General features: G+C 35.9%; 1 protein-coding gene across 11 annotated transcripts in view; it reads left to right on the forward strand.

The window, feature by feature from the left end:
- DMD (dystrophin) overlaps positions 1-25,091 on the forward strand; it is a 922,945-nt gene that overhangs the window by 566,049 nt on the left and 331,805 nt on the right. For all 11 annotated transcript variants that reach the window (XM_032679549.1, XM_032679551.1, XM_032679556.1 and 8 more), the window contains 2 exons: positions 10,459-10,560; positions 14,420-14,528. In XM_032679549.1, coding sequence (XP_032535440.1) covers positions 10,459-10,560; positions 14,420-14,528 — 211 coding nt within the window. The remainder of the gene's footprint in view (positions 1-10,458; positions 10,561-14,419; positions 14,529-25,091) is intronic.

Consider the following 25,091-nt stretch of genomic DNA (forward strand, 5'->3'; position numbering starts at 1 on the left):
TGTAAGCAAGAGAATTAATATAGGAGCAAGCTTACAGAAAGGATAGGGCAGTTTACTAAGGCTCTAGTAAAGTCAATAAGAAAACTCTACAGCTTGCTGTAGTGTAGATAGGTTGTCTAAGATAGGAAATTTCCTTTCCTATTCACAAAATACAGTTTTCTAACATTCTCATCAGCTATTTCATATGCTCTTTTCTTAACAGAAAACCTTCTTTCTCTTCTAAACACAGTTCTTGAATGGTCTTAGTCATTATTCTTCTTGATAATAGCATATTATTTATGTAAGTCACTTTTATTTTGTAAGATTATATATTTTGCTCTACTGATTACATGCAATTTAAAATACTGGAATCTGAAGAAGAGCCAATACGAATGACCACTTATAACTGCAAAATGGTCTTGTCGCCTTTGTCTTAATTTGCTTTGAATTGATTGCTATGTAATAAATATTAGAGGCAGGGAGTGTATATTTTCTCAGTTTTTTTGACATTGGAAACTATATGAATTTTTGGTACCTGATGGATATTTGAATAAGTTTGATATTATTTTGGCTGATATTGGAGTAAAAATTGGTTTATTTTTAATTGCTGTTTGAAGTAAAAATAAAAATGTATGCCTAAAGCTATCTTAGTTCTTTCTCACACTGAAGTTAGTGATAATATGGAAATCACTCAATCCTGTTGCAGATACTGTGTTAAACTTCCAAGTAAATGTAGCTCTGATGTTGGGTATAGTGCTGTAAAGCTTAACTCTTGTGAGATACTCTTGTATAGAGAGTCAATTTGCTACACAAAAGTGTTACTGTTCAAGTTGCTTGGTGGGGCAGGTGGGAATTCTTTCTAAACTATTGTGGGTTAATGATGGGAAGTATCTCAATGATGGGAAGTCTCTCAGCCCCACACAGCTTCTTGCTCACTACCTGCCCCTCCTGCCCCCCACCTTCCCAGTGGGATGGGTGAGAGAATCAGAAGGGCAAAAGTGAGGAAACTGGTGGGTTGAGATAAAGACAGTTTAACAGGTAAAACAAACCTGCCCATGCAACCAAAGCAAAACAAGGAATTAATTCATCAGGTCCCATGAGTAGGCAGGTGTTCAGCCACTCCCAGGAAAGCTGGGCTTGTGCACAAGTAACAGTTACTTGGAAAGACAAATTTACTCCAAATGTAGCCCCTTCATCCTTCCCCACAGTTTTGTTGCCGAGCATTAGAGAACAGTCTGGGATAGGCCTTTGGCAGGCTGGGGTCAGCTGTCCCCACTCTGTCTCCTCCTGGTTTGTTGTGCACGCTCAACCTGTTTGCTGTCAGGGCAGCATAAAAAACAGAGAAGGCCTTGATGGTGTGTAGGTGCTGCTCAGCAACAGCTGAAAGATCCCTGTGTTATCAACACTGTTTTCATCATAAATGCAAAACATAGTGCCATCCAGGCTGCTGGGAAAAAAAATAAGTTCATCCCCAACACATCCATGTAAACCTGTGCTGTGGCTGTTGTTTAACACTGGGCAGTACTGAATAGCATTTACTTATTAGTTCTTTTCATTCCTTACTTTGCAATTAGAATTTTCTTTTTTCAGGCTGATGGTTGAGATTCTAAAAAGATCAGCTTCTGATAACATACTTGTTTATGGAAATTTGGAAAAAAAAAAAAAAAGGTGCCACCACTCAGAGTGTGGATATAACTTATCCATTTGCATTTGCAAATCAGGCAGTTGAAAACGAGCAAACTGCATTTTTTCCTAACTATAAGAATGTAAATTCTATTTACTGAAATCTACCCCTGCTTCTGCTGTTGGAGTAATGTACTGCAGCAGTCTTTGCCATTTCTTCCAGTGAAATATGTCACTGTAACTGTTCAAAGACAAATGGGAGAAATATATCCTCATGGATATTCTTTTTAAATTATATATTAAAGATTAATACCAGAAGATGGGGATATCTAAAAACATATCACAATCAATAAACCACTGTTAGAATAGTAATAGATTTTGGGTTCTATTTCTTTTCTAATTTTCTTTTGTAGCCAGAAACTCCTGTGAAAATGATTCCTTATTTACTAAACTTGAAAAGAGAATGAAAATTTGCATATAAGCCCTGACCAAAGAGAGAGGATAATAAGCAATCAAGAATTAGTTGGTAAAATAATTAGATATGTCATTGCTTCCCTGTTTATGACAGTTTATTGAATAAAACTGTCATTATTTGTGCAATGTGAGAGAAGAAATTCTGATTTCTCTATCCTGTTTACAAGAAGAAATAAACAATTTTCATTACTCAATATTTTTATAATTATCACCAAATTTCACTTGCCAGTCAAGATGCTTATGGTGTACTCCACATCTGCTACTGGGTCAACCTAAGTAACTTTTCTTCCTCTGAAGCTGTTATCCTGGAACAGCTAAAAGCACACAATACTAAGAGGTAGTAAAATTATTGGGACTTCTCTTATTTTCTTGCAAGAATTTCTCATTATTTTTTTCTGCCAAATTTCCTTCTTCTATGTCAGTTCTCCTGGGTTTGTTATTATCTCTTTTATATTATGCACTGGAAATAAGAGTGGATTTTCAGTCTTGGTGGAAAAGGAGCAGCCGTTTCATCCTGTGTCCTGTCCAGTCTTAAAACAAAATATTCTGAATCATATCCAATCTCAAAGAATTCTTCTTACTGTGCCTTTTCGCAGTCCAACTGGATGATTAACTGTGCTTTATCGGTATATGACCACCATAGCCAAATTCTTTTCATATGCCATATCTGCAGGTCATGTCTTTACAGCTAATAATTTCATCTATCTTCAGTACCTCCAGGAAATTTCCTTTTCAGGACAGACAGCTGCAATGGATAGATAGTGATTTCTCTGTGTGGGGAAAAAATTACTATATTTCATCTCCTCTAGAAGTACAGAAGAAGCTCACAAATTTCTGATAGCCAGCAGGAAAACATGCTTTGGAAAAAAAATCCTTTCACTTTGCAAAGTGGTAGGGTTTGCTGTTTCAGGCACTTTGCATGGCTTAAGTTTTGGAGTCTTCTCAATTCCATTTCTTTCTGGAGGATTTCCTTTTTCTTTTTCTTTCTTTCCTTCCCTTTTCCAGTACCAGGAATAAGAGATACTGCAGGGAACAGGATGAAAAACACACCAAGTCTTAAAAAACGTCGCATCTGCATATTTTACAAACTGCACCAAGGCTACACTTGTAGGTTTACAAAGTAGTTAAGAACTCTAAAATTGAAAAGTTGCACTTTTAGAAGGAAGAAGTCTTTTCTATATTAGAATTGTTTTTCCTCTTAAGTATTTCAAAAATTGTTCACATAGGTCAAGAGCTATAGTTATATCAATTTTCCAGACTCTCATTAAAATCAAATGTCTTTTGTTTCTATACTTGACTTTAAAAAGCTGAATGAATCTCACAATATTCTTTTCCCCATTAAAATAGCTTCTAGTGCTGTCTTGGGATCAAATTTTATTCTCACACATTTAAAAGATTAGTCATTTAATGTAATATGGGAAAGAATGGTTATTTTATTTACTCATTAAAATGGCATTTTAGAGGCAGGTGCATAAAATTGTTTGTCCGCTAGTTACAGGATATTTTTAGTGGTAAAGCCTCTTTACACTGAGCTTCTATGTAGGCCACTAATGGAGTGGTCTTTAAATTGAATTACTTCGGGGGGTTGTTTGTAGTTTTTTCCTAAACCCATAAGACAGGAAGGTGATTTTAAATTCTGTAATTTAGATGTTCACAGAGAGTGTTTTACTTCTCTATGGAGATAAGCAAAATATTCAGAAAGTTATCAAACCTTTTCATCTGTTATGTAAAAAAGAACAGAGCTAAAAGCTTGTCATGCCTTGAATTTTATCAAAATTGATTAAAGTCTTTATTCAGGAAGTTTAAATAGTGGCACATTAAATAGAAGTTTAAAATGGCAACTGCATTTCTTCCCCGGTGGATTAGGTTCCACCTCAGTATGGCCACAGAACTGTTAATAGCATATCTTGGATGCATTCTAATAATATTTTATAAATATCTAAAGTGACTAGTGAGAATGCCATTGACTGTGCTATCTGACCTACCATCAAGATCTGATGCTTACTGTGGTGTAGCTGAACTTTGATGTATTTTAATTAAATCTCCTCTGACTATTCTTTGTGGCGGTTTAGCTTGTTAGTCTGCTCCATGAATGGGAATGTGCAGAGCTGAGTCAAAGGAAAAAATGAGGTCACTTTTTTAGAACCAGAATTCTTGAAAATGGGAATATATTCATGTTTTCTATCTACTGCCCTTTTTTTGCTTGTAAGGAAAAAAATGAGGCTCTCCGGACCTCACCATTTATTTATAGTTTTTTTGTTAATGTGTGGGAATAGTAACTTGAAAGACAGGCATGAATGTTGATTCTTTTCTGAGGGAATTGAGGGCCCTATGTGCAAACCAGATCCATCCCACAGGGAAGTCTCTACCTCCCTGGGGCCCAGATAAGAGATATTACTAGGAGACTCCTTGGACTGATTTGATCCTCTGATTATTACCCATTGCTGGTTGTCCAAGTCAGCAGTGATGAGAAATCCTAGGGCAATCAAAAAGGACTTCAGGGCACTGGGATGACTAGTAGAAGGGACAGGAGCACAGGTGGCTTTCCTCAATCCCTTTGGTAGCAGGGAATAACGCTGAAAGGAACAGGAAAACCCACCTGTTCCAACACACAGCTTAAGGATTGGTGTCATTGAGGGAATTTTGGCCTTTTTGGTCATGGGGCAGCTTATGCAGCACCAGGCCTGTTGGAGATAGATGGTCTTCACTTATCTAAAAGGGGGGAAAGAGTTCTACCCCGTGAGTTGGCAGGGCTGGTTGAGAGAGCTTTAAATTAGGCTTGAAGAGGAAAAGGGGATAAGACAAGGCTTGCTAGAGATGAGCCTGAGGACAGCAGGCCAGTGTTGGAGGTGAAATTTTTAGCCCACCTGAAGTGCATCTACACCAATGCATGCAGCAGGGGTATCAAACAGGAGGAACCGTTGTGCAGCTGGAAAGCTATGATGTAGTTGCCATCACAGAAATGTGATGGGATGTCTCACATGACTGGAGTGCTGCAATAGAGGGCTACAAGCCCTTCAGAAGGGATAGATGAGGAAGGAGAGGCAGTGGATGGCTCTGTATATTAGAGTGTGTTTTGACTGTATAGAGCTCAAGGGCAGTGATGATAAGGTTGAGTTCCATGGGTAAGAAGGGCTGGTGGGAGATGTGGTGGTTGGAGGCTGTCTTGGGCTCAGCGACCATGAAATGATGGAATTTTCAATTCTGGTTAAGTAAGGAAGGGAGTCAAAAAAACTTCTACCTTGGAATTCCAGAGGGTGGACTTCAGCCTGTTCAGAATACTGGCTCAAAGAGTGCCCTGAGAAACAGTTCTTACTGACAAAGGAGTTCGAGAAGGTTGGACACACCTTAAGAAGGAATTCTTAAAGGCACAGAAGCAGGCCGTCCCTATATGCCGAAAGAAGAACCATGGGGGAAGATGACCAGCCTGACTGAGCAGGGAACTTTTGCTGGAAGTCATGATAAAATGGAGAGTTTATGACCTTTGGAAGAAGGGACAGGCAACTCAGGAAGAGTACAAGGGTGTTGTTAGGTCATGTAGAGAGGAAATTAGTAAGGTGAAAGCTCGGCTGGGACTCTAACTGGCCACTGCTGTGAAAGATAGTATAAAGTGTTTTTATAAATACCTAAAAAATAACTTGATTTGATGCCTTGCTAAAAAGAGGTCATGACTTTAAAACAACTCACAGTATTAATTTCAAAGGTTTTTTTAAAAATTTTCTTTGAATATTGTAATTAAGATTCCATTTTTGCATTGTATTTCACTACAAAGACACAGGTTTAATCACTCAGAGCTTCTCCTACAGTCCCTGCAGAATATGTCTAATGAATGTAATCTCACTGGGAAATTGATCCCAAAAGTTTTACTGGCATTACCAAAAGGTGAATCAATGCTTTTGATTCTTAATATAGACCAATATGTGGTCAGAAATGCTGCAAATACATTTATAGATAGTTGACTGGGCCTCCTAATATATGTGCAGCATATGTCAAACAGCCTGTCTGTGTCTGCTAGGATAGTCACCATCTTTTGAAATAACATATGCCAAGCCATCAAACTTTATCTTCCATTGGCATACACACCAGAGGTTTAGTCAATATATTGGTTTCAGCTAAGGAATATGAATTTTCTAAGTTCTGAGCTATATCAACAGACTTTCATATTCCAGATGGGGCTGTAGACAAGTCCTTGCCACTTTTTCAGCCTGTGACTTTGTTCAGCAGGTTGAATTGACATGCTGTTGGAAATGCAGAAGCCAATGTGGCTTATTCAGCAGCAGGCTTTTATCAGTTCAGATGCACCACTTTAACAGCACTGAAAATTCATAGATGTTGCGTCATGGAAAAAAGGTACCCTCTGATTCTTGTTTATACATGTTTGAGAAACAGCAGTTTCCAGTGATGATGTATTTTAATTTGCCATATGTGTGAAAGTTAATTAGCATATTCGTCATCCAGCCCAAAGTAGCATCGCGATTGCTTTCCCAGGCAGTTCATAAATTGTACAATTCCAGTAGAGTCGGCTCTGTCTCCCAGAGACAGTTCTGCATCCTCCCACAGCAAGCAAAGTGAGTGTGGCCAAAGGTTTGAATCAGGACTTTTAAAAAGATACGACTTTGGTCTCCTCTAAAAACTGATAGTCATGGGTGTTGACAATTCCTATTAGCTTTAGTAGTAGCCTGGCCTGTGTGATTAAGATCAGACATCAGGCTCTGCTCTGGGAGTGTGTCCTTCTCTTGGATCCTGCACAGCCTAGATGAAGACTGCAGAGAGATAACAGAGAGTTGTGAGTGAACCATTGGAGGCCACGATGTAAGTCATTACCATTATCTTCTCTGTGGGAACTGAGTGATGGAGCAGAATCCTGAAAGCTCTCTCTTGCCCATTGACCCACATTAACAGGGTGTCACTTAGCAAATGGAATTGAAACTGCTGGAAACTTTCTCACTGGGCAGAATTCATCAAGGGGCTATCCCATCAGGCAGAGAACTGAGAGCTGCCTCAGAGCTGTTAGTACAACAATTTCATGTCAGATGTGCATTTATTTAAAACAATTCCGTGGTGGTTTTAACTAATGCTGGGATCCACACGTGACAATCAGAAAAATTAGTTGCTAGTCTAACAAATATGATGTCTGTTTATTTGAGCAGTGCCCAAATGAATGCCAAGATACTGAGAACCTCTTTTTCCCCTGGACTCTTATCGCTATTCTTTTTTTCAAATATATCTCATATGAAGCATCATGATAAATTGGATAGACTTGCACAATGCATTTTGGTTTAGGTCAAGGCCATTAAATTTGAAAGATCAGACTACACAAGATTAGTTCATGTAGCTCCAGAAAATTGTAGAGCAGAAGGAACTGGTGATTTGACAACTAAATACATTACATTTCTGTTACCTGGCTATGGACATTTATGCCTTTATTCTGTTCATAAAGAACAAATACCTTTTGAATCTATAAAAAATACCTCTTAAAATGTTTATATATATGTAAAAATGGAATATCTCAGTTTTAATGTGTTGTGTATACTAGTATTAGCATAAAATAATGACAGTTCTTAAAATAATGACAATAATGATGACAAGGATCATTCAATGTTTTCTACTTTTCTGCACAATGGGGAGTCATATGGCACAATCATGTTGCTATTTTTGTTTTTCTCTTAATTTTAAAAGAGAAATTAGCCTATTTATATGTGTGCATGTGGTAAATAATGATTCACATTTCAATATAGAAGGTAGAGGACAAATAAATACCGAGCAGCCAAATTGCATTACAGCTACAAGTCTTGAGTAGTAACCCCTTTAGTGAATAGTCCTTTTGATTAGTCTGGAGTGCCTTTCCTAGGTGAGTTCTTCTGGGCTTGAATTTTCAATTCCTTGTGATGGAACCTGACCATTAATTGTTGTTATTACAAACCCAAGCCTGTTCAAATACATGGCAAAGCTTTAGAGACCCTCCTGAAAGAGCTTTTCCTCAAGTCTAGAAAATGTGAATGGGAAGTGGTGGTGATGTCCTGGGGGGGAAGCTTACAATAAGCGCTCAGGTTCACTCCACCCTTGTAGCAGCTGCTGGGGCCCTGCAGGGCTGATGGCTCCCTGTGGGCTGGGGCCATTGCAGGGCTCCCCTTGAGGAGCCTTCAGGGTAGGGCCCAGCAGCCAAGGCAGATCCCACTCCCCAGCCAGGAGCAGGGCAGCCAGGGGTACCTGCTGCAGCATCCTTGAGTCAGGGGCTGATGGCCCTGGGAGGTGACATGGGGTCCTGGGCTATGGGCAGGTGGAGGGAACCCTGGACAGAAGCTGGGCAGGGACAGGGAGGGCTGGGACTGCTCTCAGGAGCTGGGACTATGTTAGGCACACTCCTAAAGTGCGCCTTCCACAATGGTTGCAGCCTGAAACAAAACCATTTTGTGTGCTCCTAGACCAGTCCATGGTGGAAACCAAAGCCCAGTGAGTGGGGAACGTCGAGAGATGCACTTCACAGGCACGTTCATGCTGCGGGTTAAACCAGTAATGTAGGCACACCCATAGTGTTGTAATGTATTTTTCCTGCTACAGATTTTGTTATGATACTTGATGATCTTATGAGCGTGTGAGATGCGTAGAATAACAAAACAGAAAACATTGGCCTAATACTACAGATGGCTTAGTTTAAAAACAAACAAAGAAAAAACAACAAAACAGCAACCAAATAAATATTAAGATGCCTATCTTTCATCAAGATAGCCAGAAAATTACCTCTTCATTAACATTCCTTGATTATTATTTTTTCTTTATATGCCGAGAAGTAGAAAGCTAACCTAGTATGGAAACAGAAACAAAATAATACTTTAATGAAAGGTTGATCAACAGGTTAATAAACTCCCACCCCTCTGTCCCCCAATATCCCAGTTTTGCTGTGCATTGCTTTTCAGCACTCATTCTCTATGAATCCTTACAGTTATATCTCATTAATATTGAAATGCATAATAAAACACGATTAAATTCAAACATATTTCAAATATCAATGCAAAATATCAGACAAGCTTTAATTCAGTTCATTTGCTGAAAAGAAAATTGAAAGATGATATGGGGTATATCAACTCTATTTTTACTGATTAGCCATAAGGTTTTGCAAATAACATTTCAGGCAGCAACATAGACAAAAATTTGTATGTTGAGCTGAAACGTATGAGAAAAATGGCCCCTTTTTGAGACTTAAACTGACATAGATTTCAACAAGTTTATTGCAGTAAAAAGAACAACAGATTTCCACCAATAAAATGATGTGTTGGCTCAGATAGTGACATACCTGACACACAATCTCGTCTGCTGTCACATTAACAATAACTGAGATTGTGGGCAGAAAATTAAGTTGGAGAGTCAATGGACAGTCAGCAATATTGTTTAGGACAAGGTAGTAAAGCTATAAAGTAGGTAGGTGAAGAGTGAAGAAAGGAAAACAAAAAAATCCCAACCAATAATTTTGATAAATCAGATTTTTTTTTTACTTATGTTACTAGAAAAATGATATAAACTGAATCTTGAAAGTCTAGGTATAGTTTATCTTTTCTTTTGCAATTATTAGTGGGTTTGGGGTTTGGTTGTTTGGTTGGCTGTTTTTTGTAAGGGTTTATTTTTTTTTCCTTTTAATTATCTACATGTAGTGCTTCACCCATTATTCGTTGCTCAGTACCTGATGAAATGAAGCCTCTGTATGTTGGAAAGGGTTGCTTGGAGTCTCCTTATGTTAGGACATGGATTACACCTTTCTAGATTAAAAAATTATTAGAGAATAAGCTGTTGTTAATGCAGGAGGTTGTTGTTGCTAATGGTAGGTACCTTCTCATACCTTCAGGAACTGTGACTACTATTGTGCTTTTCTTTTTAATTCATTACTGTAAGTCTTTTACTACATAAGTACTAGTTAACTACTGATAAGAGTAATTTTCTTTTAACATTTTTAATCTTTGTAAATTCAGTATCATTGTCACATCTCTTTATACAGTTATAATGCCACATATTGTATGAACAAAACGTTAACTAGTGCACTATTTATCTGCTGATAATGTAAAACAGACAAAAGGACAGAGCTGCTTAAATGAGATTTCTCATATCTGTCTTTCCTACTATGAATTTGTGTTAGGTCTTTACTCATTTTATTGAAACCTTCAGGATGAAGTGACCTACCACTGTTTATTTTACTAGCATTACTCTTTTCCATCCCTCTTTGTTTTTGTTTTCTTTGGTGATCTTCTTTGTCCTTAGCTGCTCCACATACCAATTCTGAGCAGAAGCTTGTCCACTGGTGTTTTACGGTGTCCCATGGGGCCTTAGGACTATTCAGTCTTACTGTTTATGCTATGGTTAATCTAGACTGCATGTGTTTTTATTTTTCAGGAAACTGAAGCAGCAGTGCAGGCTAAACAACCGAATGTGGAAGAGGTTTTGTCTAAAGGGTGTCATTTATATAAGGAAAAACCAGCTACTCATCCAGTAAAGGTAATGAAGCAACCTATAGCAATATCCATTACTGTGTAATGGGTTATGCTTCCCCCGTTGTACACTTGTCCTTGATGTGCTCTGTTTAAAATCAATGAAAGAACCTGGCAAGTGGCATTTGTTCTGTTCTGTGATGGCATAGCCAGGAAAAATGTAATGTTCCCAGCTGGATTTTTTTTTTTGTGTGTATTGTGATGGGAATATTGTTTTTGACATTAGGGTTGTTCTACTCATTCAAGAGTAATTCACTCTGAAAGCAAATGTAATTTTTGGTGCCTAATTAATGGCAACATAGAGCATGCTTTTAAACTCCTTTATTTTGAATTGCAGCTTCAGAAATTTTGTCAAATAAAAGAAAAAATTAGCAAATTTTCTAGAAAAGGTATGAGTCAAGACATAAAGAGGATCCTTTGCTTTAATTTTTTTTCATTTTGAAGAAAAGAACACATAGCAACATAGAACTTTCCCACTTGATTACTTTTCCACAATTTATCTAGAATGACTGACTTGATTCTGTTTTTGAGCATAGGACACATTGTTAGGAAGGCTATGCCTCCCAACACTTCTCTTTTAGAAAAATGTATTGTAGAATCCTTTTCCTCAACATAGGAGTTAGTTATAAGAGGATAATTTACACTCTGTTTCCTCAAGACTACGTGGACCTTCACTGAGACCAGAGTGTCATTTTCTATTCATTGTCATTGGAGTCTTGAAGCAGGAAGTCGTCAGCAAATGTCTTGAGCTTTTAGCTCTGTGTTGTGTGTTTTCCTTAGCAAGGTTGCAAAGTTAAGAACTCAAAATTTTAAAAAAATTCTTGAATTAAATCTGCTCTGGTGCCTTTGGTTGAGGCTGAACCCTGCCTAATTCAGAGCAGGATATGGACAACACTCCCAGTGCAAGCAGTAATTCAATACTTAGACTTATAGTCTTTGTTCAGTGTGTGGCATAGAAAAAAAAAAGATAAAATTACATGGTCTTTTTAACAGCATTAATGACTTGCATAGCATTGCTTAACAACTTTGTAGATTATTTAGTTCTCTGAGCCAGATTTCTCTTAGCTGCTTTTTTTCCTCCCGTATTTCCTTAATTCACCACAAATCTTTGCATTCTTTTCAATAAACGAAGTAGAGGTCGTATTGACCTATTCTCACCACAAGCCTTCCTGTGCTCAAAAGCAGTATGTGCCAGAAAATTAAAGATTTCTGTACAATTATGTGCATTTTATCTGAAATAATGTTCATAGTTAATGTTATTTTTTCATTTCCTAATGTTTAGCTGCTTATCTTTGCAACCTTTATAATATATTATCATTATAGTATTTTGAATGCAAATTAAATCCCATGGATTTATATTGACACAGTCTTATCTCATAGTTATGTCACTGAAATAAGTGTATTTTCACACCTTCACTGAGCATACTAAAATAGAATTTTGCAATGTAAGTCTGTAAAAACATTTTTGTTGGCAAATGAAATCCTAGTAGATGCTGATTCAAGAGGCAAGAATGGGATGAGATGTGTGATCCTTTAAGCACTAGCACTTTAATAATCAAACCTATTCACTTTTACAAAATGGATTTCATGCTTTTGAAATGCATTTCTGTAAAGCTTTTGAAGGTGAGGGAGAGAGAGGTTACTGCTGGTGTCAGTGGCAATAGAAAGAATATAAGCCCCAATCTCATGATTAACTGCACTTATTCAGGAAAGGATTTCTGTGGCAGTGGAAGAGCTGGGGTTCCCTTGCCACAGCACTGAGTTTGTTTTTTCATCTCATTGGTAATAAGTAGTGAGGAGCTCATTTTCATTTTCCTCAGTCTTAGGTTTAAAAGACTGCATCATTTCTTTCTCCAAATATTCATATCTATATTTAGTACTGTCAGTGAGAGTAGTTCATGTATGAATGTTAACCTCACTTAAATTGCACCAGTGCTGACATTTAAAGAAATTCTGTAACATTTGGCCTCAATGACACATATTTAATGCTCATGCTTGTCACCAGAGCTCTAGAGTTGCAATTACAGCAAAATTGTTATGTTCAAAGAAGTTAGCATTTTAATTGCATGCATGCTAATTTATGCAAGATTCAAGATCAAACTATAATTTTGATAGAAGACTTTAGAACTGGCTACTCTCTTCTTAGTGGTGTAGATGTTGCCTCAGACAACTCTCTCTAATGTCTGTGGTGGGCATGTTTTATATTTTGTCATTGCTGGAAAGAAAAGTCTGGCTCATATTCCTATGAATGATAAGGCAGCTACTCCTAATGCAGATCAGTATTATAAATATTACATCCACATCTCCTTCCTGAGTGAATGTATTGTAAAATAAACCAGACTTTGCTACTGTAATCTCTCCAGCTTTTGCTTTTAAAACGCTCTGTGCAACTATTGAATTAATAGATATTGGAGCAATACTTCAGATTTTAGCTATGGAAGTAGGTTCTTGGGCTACAGCAGCAGGGGAAAAAAAAAAGACAAAAGCTTTAAAATCTGCCATAAATGTTTCCAAAGTGTGTATTTCTGTGTGACTGTAATTCATACAGATATAAAACATACCTATGATTTTGAATTGTCATACAAGTTATGTTTATCCCAATTGTTTGTTCTGCCTAGTCCTCATAGTCTATTATCAAGAAGAATCTCTGATGTACATGATGTTTTATTTTTTTTTTAGTAGAGTTTTTAAACTGCCTTTAAAGATAAACAGTTGGTATATTCCCTAATGCAGAATTGTATCCTTTCTCTCCTGCCCTATCAAAAAGCATTTACACAAAAATCTGTCCAGAATTTATACCAGATAATATTCTGGCCTCCATTGCTGGTAGATAGAAAAGAACTTTAAAGGTTGAGAGTACTTATGGCAAAGCTTAAGGTAAATTCTAGAAACACTGCCCTGACATACCAGAACATAAAATTGTGTCATCTTAGAATCTGTGTGTGTATGTCTACACACGTCAATTTAATGAACTTTGTTCTCTATCCCTCTCCTATTGAACCCTGACATCTTAGACTCTAGGTAATTAAAATACCTTTCTTAATAGGCATCCTGTTTCCATCACAGCTGGATTGTGGTTTATACTATATATCTAGTTGTGGATAGAAACCATAGAATACTGAAAGCATTCCTGAGTGGCATTGGTACTCTGTACTGCTTTTTGTAGCAGACAATCAGGGAGAAGCTTAAAAAGGAAATGCATTCTTCCTTTTAAGAGTTTAGAGATGTCAGCACAGAATTAACAATGTTTCATCCTTCTTTACAGTCTTTAAAGCTAGGGAAAAAGAGAGGTAGAAAGAACATTTTCAAACTTAAATGCCTCTCAGGGTTATCTGAGGACTGATGTTATTCACAGTCTAGACTTTCATGCAGGTTTTGTTTAAAGGGAACAGTTTAGCCATTACTGATCAGGACTGTGTGCCCACACACTGAAGTTTATGACTCCCTGAAGACTCCTAAAACTTTCTTTATTCTTTTTTCCCTTTTTTTTTTTTTTTAAATAAGTGGAAGAATGAATTCTGTGTTTGATATAACAAATTGCAGAGGTTTTATTGACAAGCTTTTTGAAATACATAATTCACGTCTCTATTTTAACTAAAAAAATTAGCATCTTAGATTAGAGTGATTAAAAAATAGACCTGTCTACAGTATGTTAAAGAACAAGTCTATGTTCCTTACAAAGGTGTAATTTATTTACGTTACAAGGCCAGATTGGATGGGGCCCTAAGCAACCTGATCCTAGTGGGTGTTATCCCTGCCCATGGTGGGAGGGGAGATGATCTTTAAGGTCCCTTCTAACCCAAATAATTCTATGATACATTAATTTATGTATTATAAATTTAATATATTGTTATGTTCTATTCTAGAAAAAATTAGAAGACTTGAATGCTGACTGGAAGGCGATACACCACTTAATTCAACAGCTAAAGGAAAAGCCAGCACTGTCAGCATTTGGCCATTTCTCTCCAGGTGTCTGTAAGTGCTTCAGTATATATGTTTTTTAAAATTAATTACAAATCACACAGTTAAAATGAAAATGGCTGGAGACTGTCTAAATTAATTCTACATCCTTACAAGTGCTACTATGCCATTTAACTTGTTTTTTTATCATTACCTTTTCTCTTTTGCACAATGTATCCCAGAAGACAAATTAGATTATTATTTGATGTAAAGGTTGCAGTATGCTTTTCAAATTATTACTGTTTCAAAGTCATGTTTCTTTATGGGATTTTGACTTTCTACATATATTAATGGAGGAAATACTGCAAAGGGAGACGAATTATTTAAATTAAAAGAAAATAATGCTATAGGTCAAGTGTCTAAATTGGTCACAGAATGAAATTCTGAAATTACTACTACTGATAGGGCAATAAAATGAGACTGTTTCAAGGCACAGATTTTGTATTCATGGAAGAAGTCATACAGCTACATGGTAGGAGTAATTCTACAGTTAAATATTGAGTCTGTGATATATATCTCTGTGTGTCTTGCATTCATGAATACACAACAAGACACTTGATCTGCATTTTATTTAAATTATTTGAACAAAATTTATATTAGATACTTCTCAGAACTCTTTGCACCTGCTTGTTCCCTACAATGGAACAAACTAATTTTTTTCTCCTTGATAAATGAATTTTATTTCCCACTGCTTTCCTTTAAAATGTAGTGATTAAGAATGGGTGGAAAAGAAGTACATACTGGAAGCATGGGGTTCAGTCTGAGTTTCTCAAGTGTTTGAGATTCTCTACTTGGTATTGAACTATCTCAGTTGCTTGGATGAAGAATATTACTCACAATTTGGAACGCTGCTCATCATCTGTGGGAGCAGAAAGAAAAGTTTCCCAACCCTCACCCCTATAAGATTGTCTGTAACTCTGGTTTCGATATAGATACAGTAATGATTTGGAATTTGATTACATGTAGGATGTTTATCCCTCTTGCTTTTAACATGTTTTAGTGGGTAACATTCAATAAAAGCTGAAACTGGAGAATTCTCTACCTTCTACTGCTGACTCTCTGGGACAGCAAAGCAGAAAAAAACTTTTTTTTTTTTTCAGAGAAGTATCATTGCACTAAATACCACTAGTATTTTTAAAACTTGTAGGACAACAGTATCCTTGCTTTACAGGAGATGTTGTTCTAAGGCATTCTGTAGAAATTCATGTAATGATATGGAGGGACTGAAGGAGATGCATGATCATTTTTTGCTCTACTGGGTCACTAAACTTGCTGTGTCAGTTTTATGTGTGAGCAGGTTATGTCAGATTCCAGAGGGAAATAGTGTTGGAGAGTTGTATATTTGCCATTACAAAAGACATTATAATAATGGAACAAGAGCAAGAACACAGAGTGGTAGTGCAGTATATTATTATATTAACTCATCTTTAGCTGAAGAATTGCAAAATTACTCATTTACCTTAATGCAAGATGGAGCCTCTGACTGCTAACATTTCCAAGACTCAGCAGATGGAATTATACATGCAGAAAATTAAAGCACTGGTGTTCTGTAAAGGATTAAGCAGGAAGTAAGATTGATTTCCTCTCTCTTGTCAAGAGCACTTAAAATGTGAACCTGTGCTTGTAACACTAATTCATAATTTTTCTTTATTTGAGTCAGTTTACTGTGATATTACAGGTGTATTGTCACAGAACTGTAGAGTTCAGAAGGGACCTGGAGAGACATCTATTCCTCCTGCTCGAAGCACAGTCAATTAGTGCAGGTTGCTCAGGGTCATGTCCAGTCACATTTTAGTATTACCAAAGATGGAGACTCCGTAATCTCTCTGGGGAGCTTGTTCCAGTGTTGAGCAACTCTGGCAGTAAAAAAAAAAATATGTTTCTTCTTCTATTTAAATAGAATTTCTTGTATTTCAATTTTTGCATAGTGCCTCTCACCCCACCACTGGGCTTCCCTGAAAAGAGTCTGGCTCTGTCTTCTTTACTTTACCAATCAGTTATTTAAACACATGGATATTATCCCCCTGGGCCTTTTCTTCTCCAGGCTGAGACAGCAGGTTTCCTCAAAGATAGGAAATGATATCTGTTACTAAGCTATTTTTTGTATTTCATTTAAAACAATGGGAAGTGGGGAGGGAAGAAATTGAATGTCATGGGTCTTGTCATGCTGTGGCATAAGTTCTGCAGTTATTTTAACCACTTATGTGATAGACATTTTTATGGACCTATTTATTCTCTTCTGCTGATTCTCATGAACAATGCATTGATATGCACAGAGACCTGAACTGGCTGTGGGAGAGTAAGCTTTAACCAAGCCTTCCTAAAGCTAAACAATCTCGTTAAAGGTCATCTTTAAACAAAGATGCACAAAATTATTTTTGAAGGATTCTGTGAAGCAATGGCAGTATTTCCTATTATTCACTTTTTGATCCTGTAGAGACTTTTAGGGACATCAGAATTTAGTAATGTTGATGGCTGTATTTGAGACCAGGGAATGAAGATGTAACTGGCTGAACTCCACTGCCCTGTCAGGTGTTATTTGATCTAGTCTAGCTACAAGAACTCAGTCAGAGAGTCTTACTAAATATACCATGTGATGGCTGTTACAGAGGTAAAGGACCCTGTTTATAATTATTTCTAGGTCTGCACATCATAGTTTCTTCAGCTGAAGAAGCACTAAAAAAGTCCTTAATATCCCACCAGTCCAGTGTGCCCTCGGGCATAGTGAACAAGAAGTACTTTTCCAGCTCAAAAAACGTACTTAGCTGAAGGGTATGCCTAAAACCTTAGCAAAGATTGACTTCCAAGATAAGATGATTCAGAAAAGAAAATCACACTTGCTATCTGTACTTGACAGGATAACGTGAAATTGTGTGAATGTCTCTATCCAAATACCTCGATGCATTGCTTAGCCAGCAGTTTGAAAACATTTCAAACACAGAGAAATGTAGTTCTGGAATGGGCTTTTCCAGGAGGGTCAATGTTTAATAGCATCATTAACATTCATATGACTTCTTTTGTACTGAAGTGCTATCAGTGTATTTACTTAATAAGTTAAAGTTACATAGTGTTTTGTAAATGCATCCGAATGCATTGTGGGGTGGGAGGCATTCCTGACTTTGGTCCTGAGGAAGTAATTTTCTGTGTTTTTCCTTCATTCAAGTAAGATGTTAGGGGAATATTTTGGCCACTTTCATTTAGATGAAATTTATGACCAAATTTATACTTCAAAACACAATTTCTTAAAAAGGATGTGTATTTATTTTCAATCATGCTGTACTTGAAGTTAGTGAAGTTTTAAAAATAACTGCAAATGAATACAGCTGAAAGTACTTGGTTAACTAATTTTATATTTTGCATGTTCACCTAATAAAACTGTGAGTGATACATTGTATTAATACTCTTGCAGTTTAACTTATTCAGTGAACAGTACTTTGTGCACAAGCAATTTCATTTTTTCCCCTGACAATTTACACAAGTTTTTGTGTTTTTGTATAAAATGCCTCATCACGAGAAACAGAAAAATGTATGACTGTGAAATGAAGAAAAAAGTCAAGTGAGAATTAGTATCAATTGCAATGGAGGAATTTATTCTGAAATTAGGTAGAATTTGTCCCTTTAAACTTCACAAGTTTATTTTGGAGCATTGTTTGTAGCAGGTCTGAAAAAAAGATAAAAAAAGGATTGGTTATGTTTTACAAATTGTAACAGGCTTACATTCGACAGAAAGGCCTTATATGCATTGCTAGTTATTGTACATTTACTAAAAATAATTGGAAGATAGCCAGTATTGCATCACCAGAACTCAGAGCACTTGCCATCAGCTTTAGTATCTTTCTTCAAACGCAGACAATCAACACTCTTCTGTGCTTTCAGTATAATTTGCTTTGGGAGTAGGAGCCAGGGATGGCAGACACAGAGCCAAAGGCTGGGCTTCCCTGTGCAGGGGAAGAAGGATTTTCAGGATTTAGAATGAGTAAAGGAAGAATGGGAGAGGAGTGACATATCAAGCTGAGTCCGTTAGATGTTTTTGTAACATGAGGACTGTGAGCTGCAGTAAGTTCACCAACTGCAGTGGTGGTGAGGAGAACTCATCACTTACTAGCCTGTGTGTTCAGCTGGAGTGTAGGAAAAAGATTCACAGCAGTCAGTCACCTCCAGAGTTGATAATGTCTTGAGTTTTGGGGTTTGAATTAAAAGAGTGATATTTGTGAATCTGGGGAAACTAGTCACAACACAATTTCATTTGCTTGTCCTTTGATATTTTAGTTGAAAGAGTATCATATGTCTTCTTCTGTTTGGAAAGTGTAGTTTGTTTTTTTATTTCTCTATGAAGCAAGTCCTCACCTGGACTAGGCAGACTAGGCATTCTACTTTGTTCCAGGCTTGTAAAATCATGTAAAGCAATTTCTTAAAAATACCACTATTACTCTGAGTATATGTACTGCTGTGGCTTAATGCTGGTGAAATTCATATTCACTGCCTGGAATATATAAGAAACATGTATGGGTGCTATTAAAAATATACCATTCATTAGGCTGTAGGTTTTTGAGGAAACTTAGCAACAAATAAAATCATGTATGTGAAAATACACACTTTGATGAAATAATATAAGGTTTAAAACTAAAATCCAGTGATCTCAGAAGCTGAAAGTGCTTCTGTAGTGATAGTGCCTGTTTTATATGCATCTGGAATTTTCTTTCATTTTAATATTAAATACGTATTTGAGTCAACTATTATTCTATATTTGATACTTCTAAGACAGAGAGATGTACAGATGGACATAGCAGTATCCTACATTATGAAGACTGCTCTATTAAATCTCTGATATGATATTTGGGTTAATATTTTCAGTGGGGATGAAGGATTCTTTGTTTTTGAAACTATAACTATTGAAATATTCCATGGACTTCAGAGCTGAATTGTGTACTGTTCCACTGCTTCTTTAAAAACAAACAAACCATTTGTATTTAAGAGATATTCAGGAAACAAAGAAAAAAGGTAAGAAACAAAATGACAACAACTAGCTTTGGGCAAAAATGCACAATAGATAAATTTTCTTTTTTGTTGTGTTTCATAGCTAATGTACTCTGAAGTAGTCATTGTTTATGTATTATGCACAGTGTTTGAGTGAACACATATGCTGTAGTTCAGCACTGTGTTTCTCAGAATTTTCAAAAGCTAGCTTTAAAAATCCTTGTGCATTTCATTATATGAACCTGAGAATATAATAATGTGTGTATTCAGAAGGTAAATTAAAAACAAATTTACAAATCAGATATTAGAGTGTCTGTATTCTTTATAGCAGCTGGCACAGTATAATTGAGATCAAGAATACTCAAAATAAGTCCTTGGGAAAGACTGAACAATTTAGGGATGTGTGCATCTACAGCCTAATGGAAACTGTGTTGATATTTAAAAATATGTTGTGTGTAACCTTCACCATTTAAAAGAACTGTACTCTCAGGTATTTAAACGCTTTCATAGCGTTGTGATAGATACTTAATTTTCTAAAACCATTCTCCACAGAATGAACAGCTAAAAATCCAGTGTGTGCATCTGATATGATAAGTAGTTCTACACTGAATAAGAAGGCAATGCTACTGCCAGTAGTCCATTTTAATCAACTTTAGTCAACCAGTAAAGAAAACCACTATTATGAGAGTTGTAGTAGAAAGAAATACTGTTTCCAATAATGATTATGTGTCTAGAAGTGTATAGTTCCTGACACTTATGCATATTGAATCTAAAGGAAATACCTATTTTTAATGTTATAATTTGGTTTAACTCTATGAAATTTTACGAAATAAAATGCAAAAGAGAAAATGATTAGGGAAAAATGCAGTAGGGAGGTATCATAGAGAATACCTTGAGGTCCTAAATCATTAGAGAGCAGTAAGAATAGACTCTTCCTTAAGTCAACTGGCCTAACAAAGGTTGCTCACTCTCCATATATAGTGGAATAGTAAAGAAATAGATGACTGCCTAGATGATTGCCTTTACTTTTTCTTTTGGTTGCCTTTGAATGAAGGATAAAAAAAAATTTGTTTCTGTAAATAATTTTAGTAGACTTGAGTTTAAATCATTTTACTTTATAGTCTTATGTAGTAAAGAGGTTCACAGATGCCAGCCTGAGATGGCCCTATTATATGTACATTGCCATATATCTGTTCTGTCCATTGTATTCAAGAAAGAAGTGTCTCATCATTCCATCTGATTTTCATTAAGAAGCTTTTTCACTTCTCACATATATGACGCATCTAACAAATAACAATATGGCACAAAACTGAATCAGTTACTGTTTGATTGGAGATTTTTCAAGGTCAGGACCCAGTTTCACGAGCAGTTCTGTTTTTCAATACAGCTGACATCAGACACAAGCTGAAGACAAACTTGTCTAATAAAGCTTTGAGATTCAATTTTCTCTCTGCATATAGCTTCAGGAATCTCTGGAGGTCATTCTCAGCATGTGCTGCAACACCAACAGGGAGAAGTAATGAAAAGCATCTAGATAAAAAGCTGACACTATACCTTCAGAGCTGCATGAATAAAAACATAATAAGCAAGTTTAGAAACGCAAATCTCTTTTATTCTCAGAATTTCTATCTTGATCTTCATAGTATATCTTGGTTTGAGGATTTGTTTCTGGATTGTCTGACAGGTAAAAAATACATGCAAAATACACCTAAGCCACAGAAGCCCAATTTGAATAAAAACAAAGGTTACACCTTTATTTACCATCCTATTTCAGAGGTCTTGCAGTAGGTTCCTCTTTAAAATATCTGTAATAAACAGGTGTGGCAGTGCAGTTTACAAAAGGAAGGTGGACTTCTACTTTGATTTTTCAGAGCTCAGTTGATTAAATAAAACTCACTCTGGGTTCCTACTCAGAATTTTTATTGTACTTCTTGTACTTATACCTGTGATGAAATGTAAATCAAAGTGAAAACAGCAGTTGGCTGCTTTGCTGTTATTAAAGACAATATGGAATCTAGGTCTACTTTTGCTATTCTATAACAAGTTGTTCAAAGCACAGCTGTCAAGATTTATGATGTAAATAAGATTAATGCTATCATCAGTCTTTCAAAGGATTGCATTCACCTATTCCATTTTTAAAATATGATCCAGCATTTTCTTCTGAGGAGCAGGCTTTGCAGCTTGCTTTCTTTCATTTAATTTCTTGATCAATAGTTAGTAGCCGCAGGATAGGCAGGATTCATTTTGATTAAATCCCATGAAATGTAGATTACAGCATACTGTAGAATTCATCAAGCTATTATTGATAAACTATACCAGATGAGAGCACAGAACTAAGTTACAGTTAGGGTCGGATTTTTTATATGGCTCCCGTAACATGGATAACATTCTGCAGAATTCAATGTTAACAATTTTCAAGAAAGGTGGCAACAACACGATTGTATAATTTTTAAAACACAGATAGACATTTGAACAACAAGCATTTGAATTAGTTTATTCTGGAAGATAGGGAAAAAGGATTCTCACTAGAGTTCCTACAACAGAGTATCTGTAATAAAATGGTAGTTTAAACTCTTTTTTTAGTTTTTCTGCCTCATTTTCTAGTTTTACGTCTTTAAATCACACTCTTTTTTTTAAAAGTGCTTTAAGCACTCTCTCTTTCCCTTCTTTTTGTCACAGACACCTGAATTTAATATCTGATTATCCAGATAATATCGGCTTCCAAATAGCACTAATCTCTCTATTCTCTTAGTTCCCAAAGGCAGTTCTTCATAGGGTAAAACTAAAATAGCTGGAAAAGCAGTAGAGATTAGTTTGACCTGAAAAGTAAGCATTTATAGGTGTTTTCGTGGGAAAGCTTGACAAGTGTTTCACTAAGTAGTACGAGGCAAGATATTTTAAAATTTCTAATGAAAGAACAGAAGGTGCTTGTAGTGATTTCAGGAATTACTTTGTCAGAAACAAAGTGACAGTGATGACATTGCGTTTGAACAGCTGTTTTTAATTCTGCAGAATTTTTCTCTTGAAGAATAAGGGTAGACAGAAGCTTTGGCATGAATACCGTAATGTTGTTAAATTAGCTAACTGAACTCTGATTATTTCACAGCTTCTTCAAACCTGTTATGTTTGTTTTTTTTTTTTAAACTACAAGGTACCTAAAATCCCAAAACAAAATGTTTTGTATCTGTGTACAATTTCTTACACCTTTTTTTCAGAGTTCCCCTTGGCTAGGATGGCAATTTATGCCTGTTAAATCAATTTATAGATCTTGCAAAATTAGAAGAGGTGATTTTTTATGAGATTGTAGAAGTTGGAGCTGCTGGCAATATGTGTTTTTCCTTATATCAAAAAACTAGCTGCCAAAATTCAGTTCCATGCCAATAGCAATGCACTGGAAATGTAAATGTTGTCATATAGATTGACATCCAATTGAAAGCTGCATACTAAGTCAAGGAACTTGTTACTTTACTGACAAAAGGAATGCTGAGAGGTGCTTGCATCATTTGTGACAGATGTTGTCACAACGTTTTTTGTAAGGCAAGTATGTGACAGAATTTGATTCTACAGCACCACAAATGCTGTAGTACAAAACATTCATTTTCATGAAACCCTTTTGTAACAACTGCAACAACTACTCAACGAAAAAGGCTCCTATCACTTGGAAAAAAATAAATGCCTTCTGTAGTGGTACAAATAGTACTACATTTGAAAAACAGCTACAGAAAAAAAGGCTGCTTTCAAAAAATAATGCTTGACTCCTTGAACTCTTCAGACTGCCCAGAAATTATTGTGTGTGTTTCTGGATATTGGAAAACTTAACTAAGGATGCAGAAATCAGTTACTAAAAATGCTCAGAGGGAGAGAGGGAATAAATATGAAAAATGAAATTTTATTTCCTTATTAAAACATTAAGTAACAGCAAAAGTACTATTTTTAGATGACTTTAAAAAATAAAATTGCATACTGACAATGCCTTAATATTGCCAGAAAAACTCCTTGTATTGATTCTGTCTTAACACTTCAAGAGATCCCACAACAGGCTGGAACATTTTCATCAATACTTCTTTATTACAAAATTTTAAGAGCCAACCAGGTACTTTTATCCTTAAAAACCCAAACGTATAAGTAGTACTCATAAGGTAAATAGCTCCATTGACTGTACTTTTGCATTTGTGGATTACTGCTAACTTTTACAGATAAATTAGTTTTAAATTGTTTGTAGTTGCGTGGATCTCTTTGGGATTCAAAGCGTTATTGCAGTGTAAAGTTTGTAGCATCTCTGTTCTCCAAAAGGCTGACTCCCTTGATGCAATGTCTTCCTAAGGTTTCCTTTCAAAGTTCTTCTGAAAAAGGTTAAAATGGTTATGTCTATAAAATAAATGGGAAATGTTTATTTCAGGACTGGTTTAGAAAAAAGCCCATGTATCACCCTGAAACATGAAAACTCACATGCCTTGAATGCTCTCAACTGTTTTCTTTGTTGTCAAATGTAAAACTTTTTATCAGAGCGATGAAAATATTTATTATGGGTCACCATGAATGAATGTAAGTAGCAATTTAGTCAAAAGCTTGTAATTATGTTATGAAGAAAATAAGCCATTTGTCCAAAATTTCCATGTGATAATCCACACAATAGATACAGAAAATATTCAGTATGACTTCACCTTATTTTGTGCAAACCAGTATATGCAGGCTGAGGATCTGTAACCTCTCTGGCCAGACATGTAAAGTCTTCCACATGGAACAATACACTAAATGAGATGCTAAAACTAGCAGAAGAGGATTTGAGTCACAGTCGTAATAATAGTTTTTAGATTCTATTTATTCATTTTAGTTGAACCAGTCTGAATTCCCTACTTCAAGAAGTTTTTCTTCTTTGCCTTTTAGAGCATATATCATGAGAGCTTAGGGGAAAACTCAAATGAGTACTGACAAAAGAAGATAGAGGGCACAATCAAGCCAGAAAGTAATTGTTTCTCTCATCTGTGGGTTCCTGGCACTTCATATCAAAATTAAGACAATTATGATGGGGGGGGATGACACAAATGTAAACATTTATTATTATTTTTGCTTTTGTTACAATAAATAAGAGATATTAGCCTTAATATATGTTTACTTTATATTATGCCAGTGTCTCAGCAGTTGAATCAACTTCAAATTTTGTGAAAAAGCAACTAATGGCATCAAAAAAATGGTTATTTTAGCAGTAGTAGAAATATTGGTGTCAGCGTTGTAGATATTTGTTCAGCTAGCCTTTAAGCTACTAAACAGAAAGAAGTAACAAATGCAACCATGTTTTATATATAGTTTACATAAACAGGAAAGGTTTTTTTACAGAAGAGGGAGATTTTTAAATCTTACCCATTAAATTGAACGTACCAGGTTTGGGGTTTTGTTTACATTGTGGTCTGGGTTTGGGGTTTTTTTCCTTCTGGAGTTTTTTTTAAAGCATTATCTCAGTATTGTAAACAGTGTTGACACTATATAATTTCAGAATATTGTTTTCAACCAACTTTTTAACTATGTTTTGATAGTTAAATAAGCCTTGGTAATTTTAATCAGCGTTACTGATATAAACTGAATATAGACCCAACTACCTTC

Source organism: Chiroxiphia lanceolata, chromosome 2 (genome assembly GCF_009829145.1).
Source record: "Chiroxiphia lanceolata isolate bChiLan1 chromosome 2, bChiLan1.pri, whole genome shotgun sequence".
NCBI classification, from domain to species: domain Eukaryota; kingdom Metazoa; phylum Chordata; class Aves; order Passeriformes; family Pipridae; genus Chiroxiphia; species Chiroxiphia lanceolata.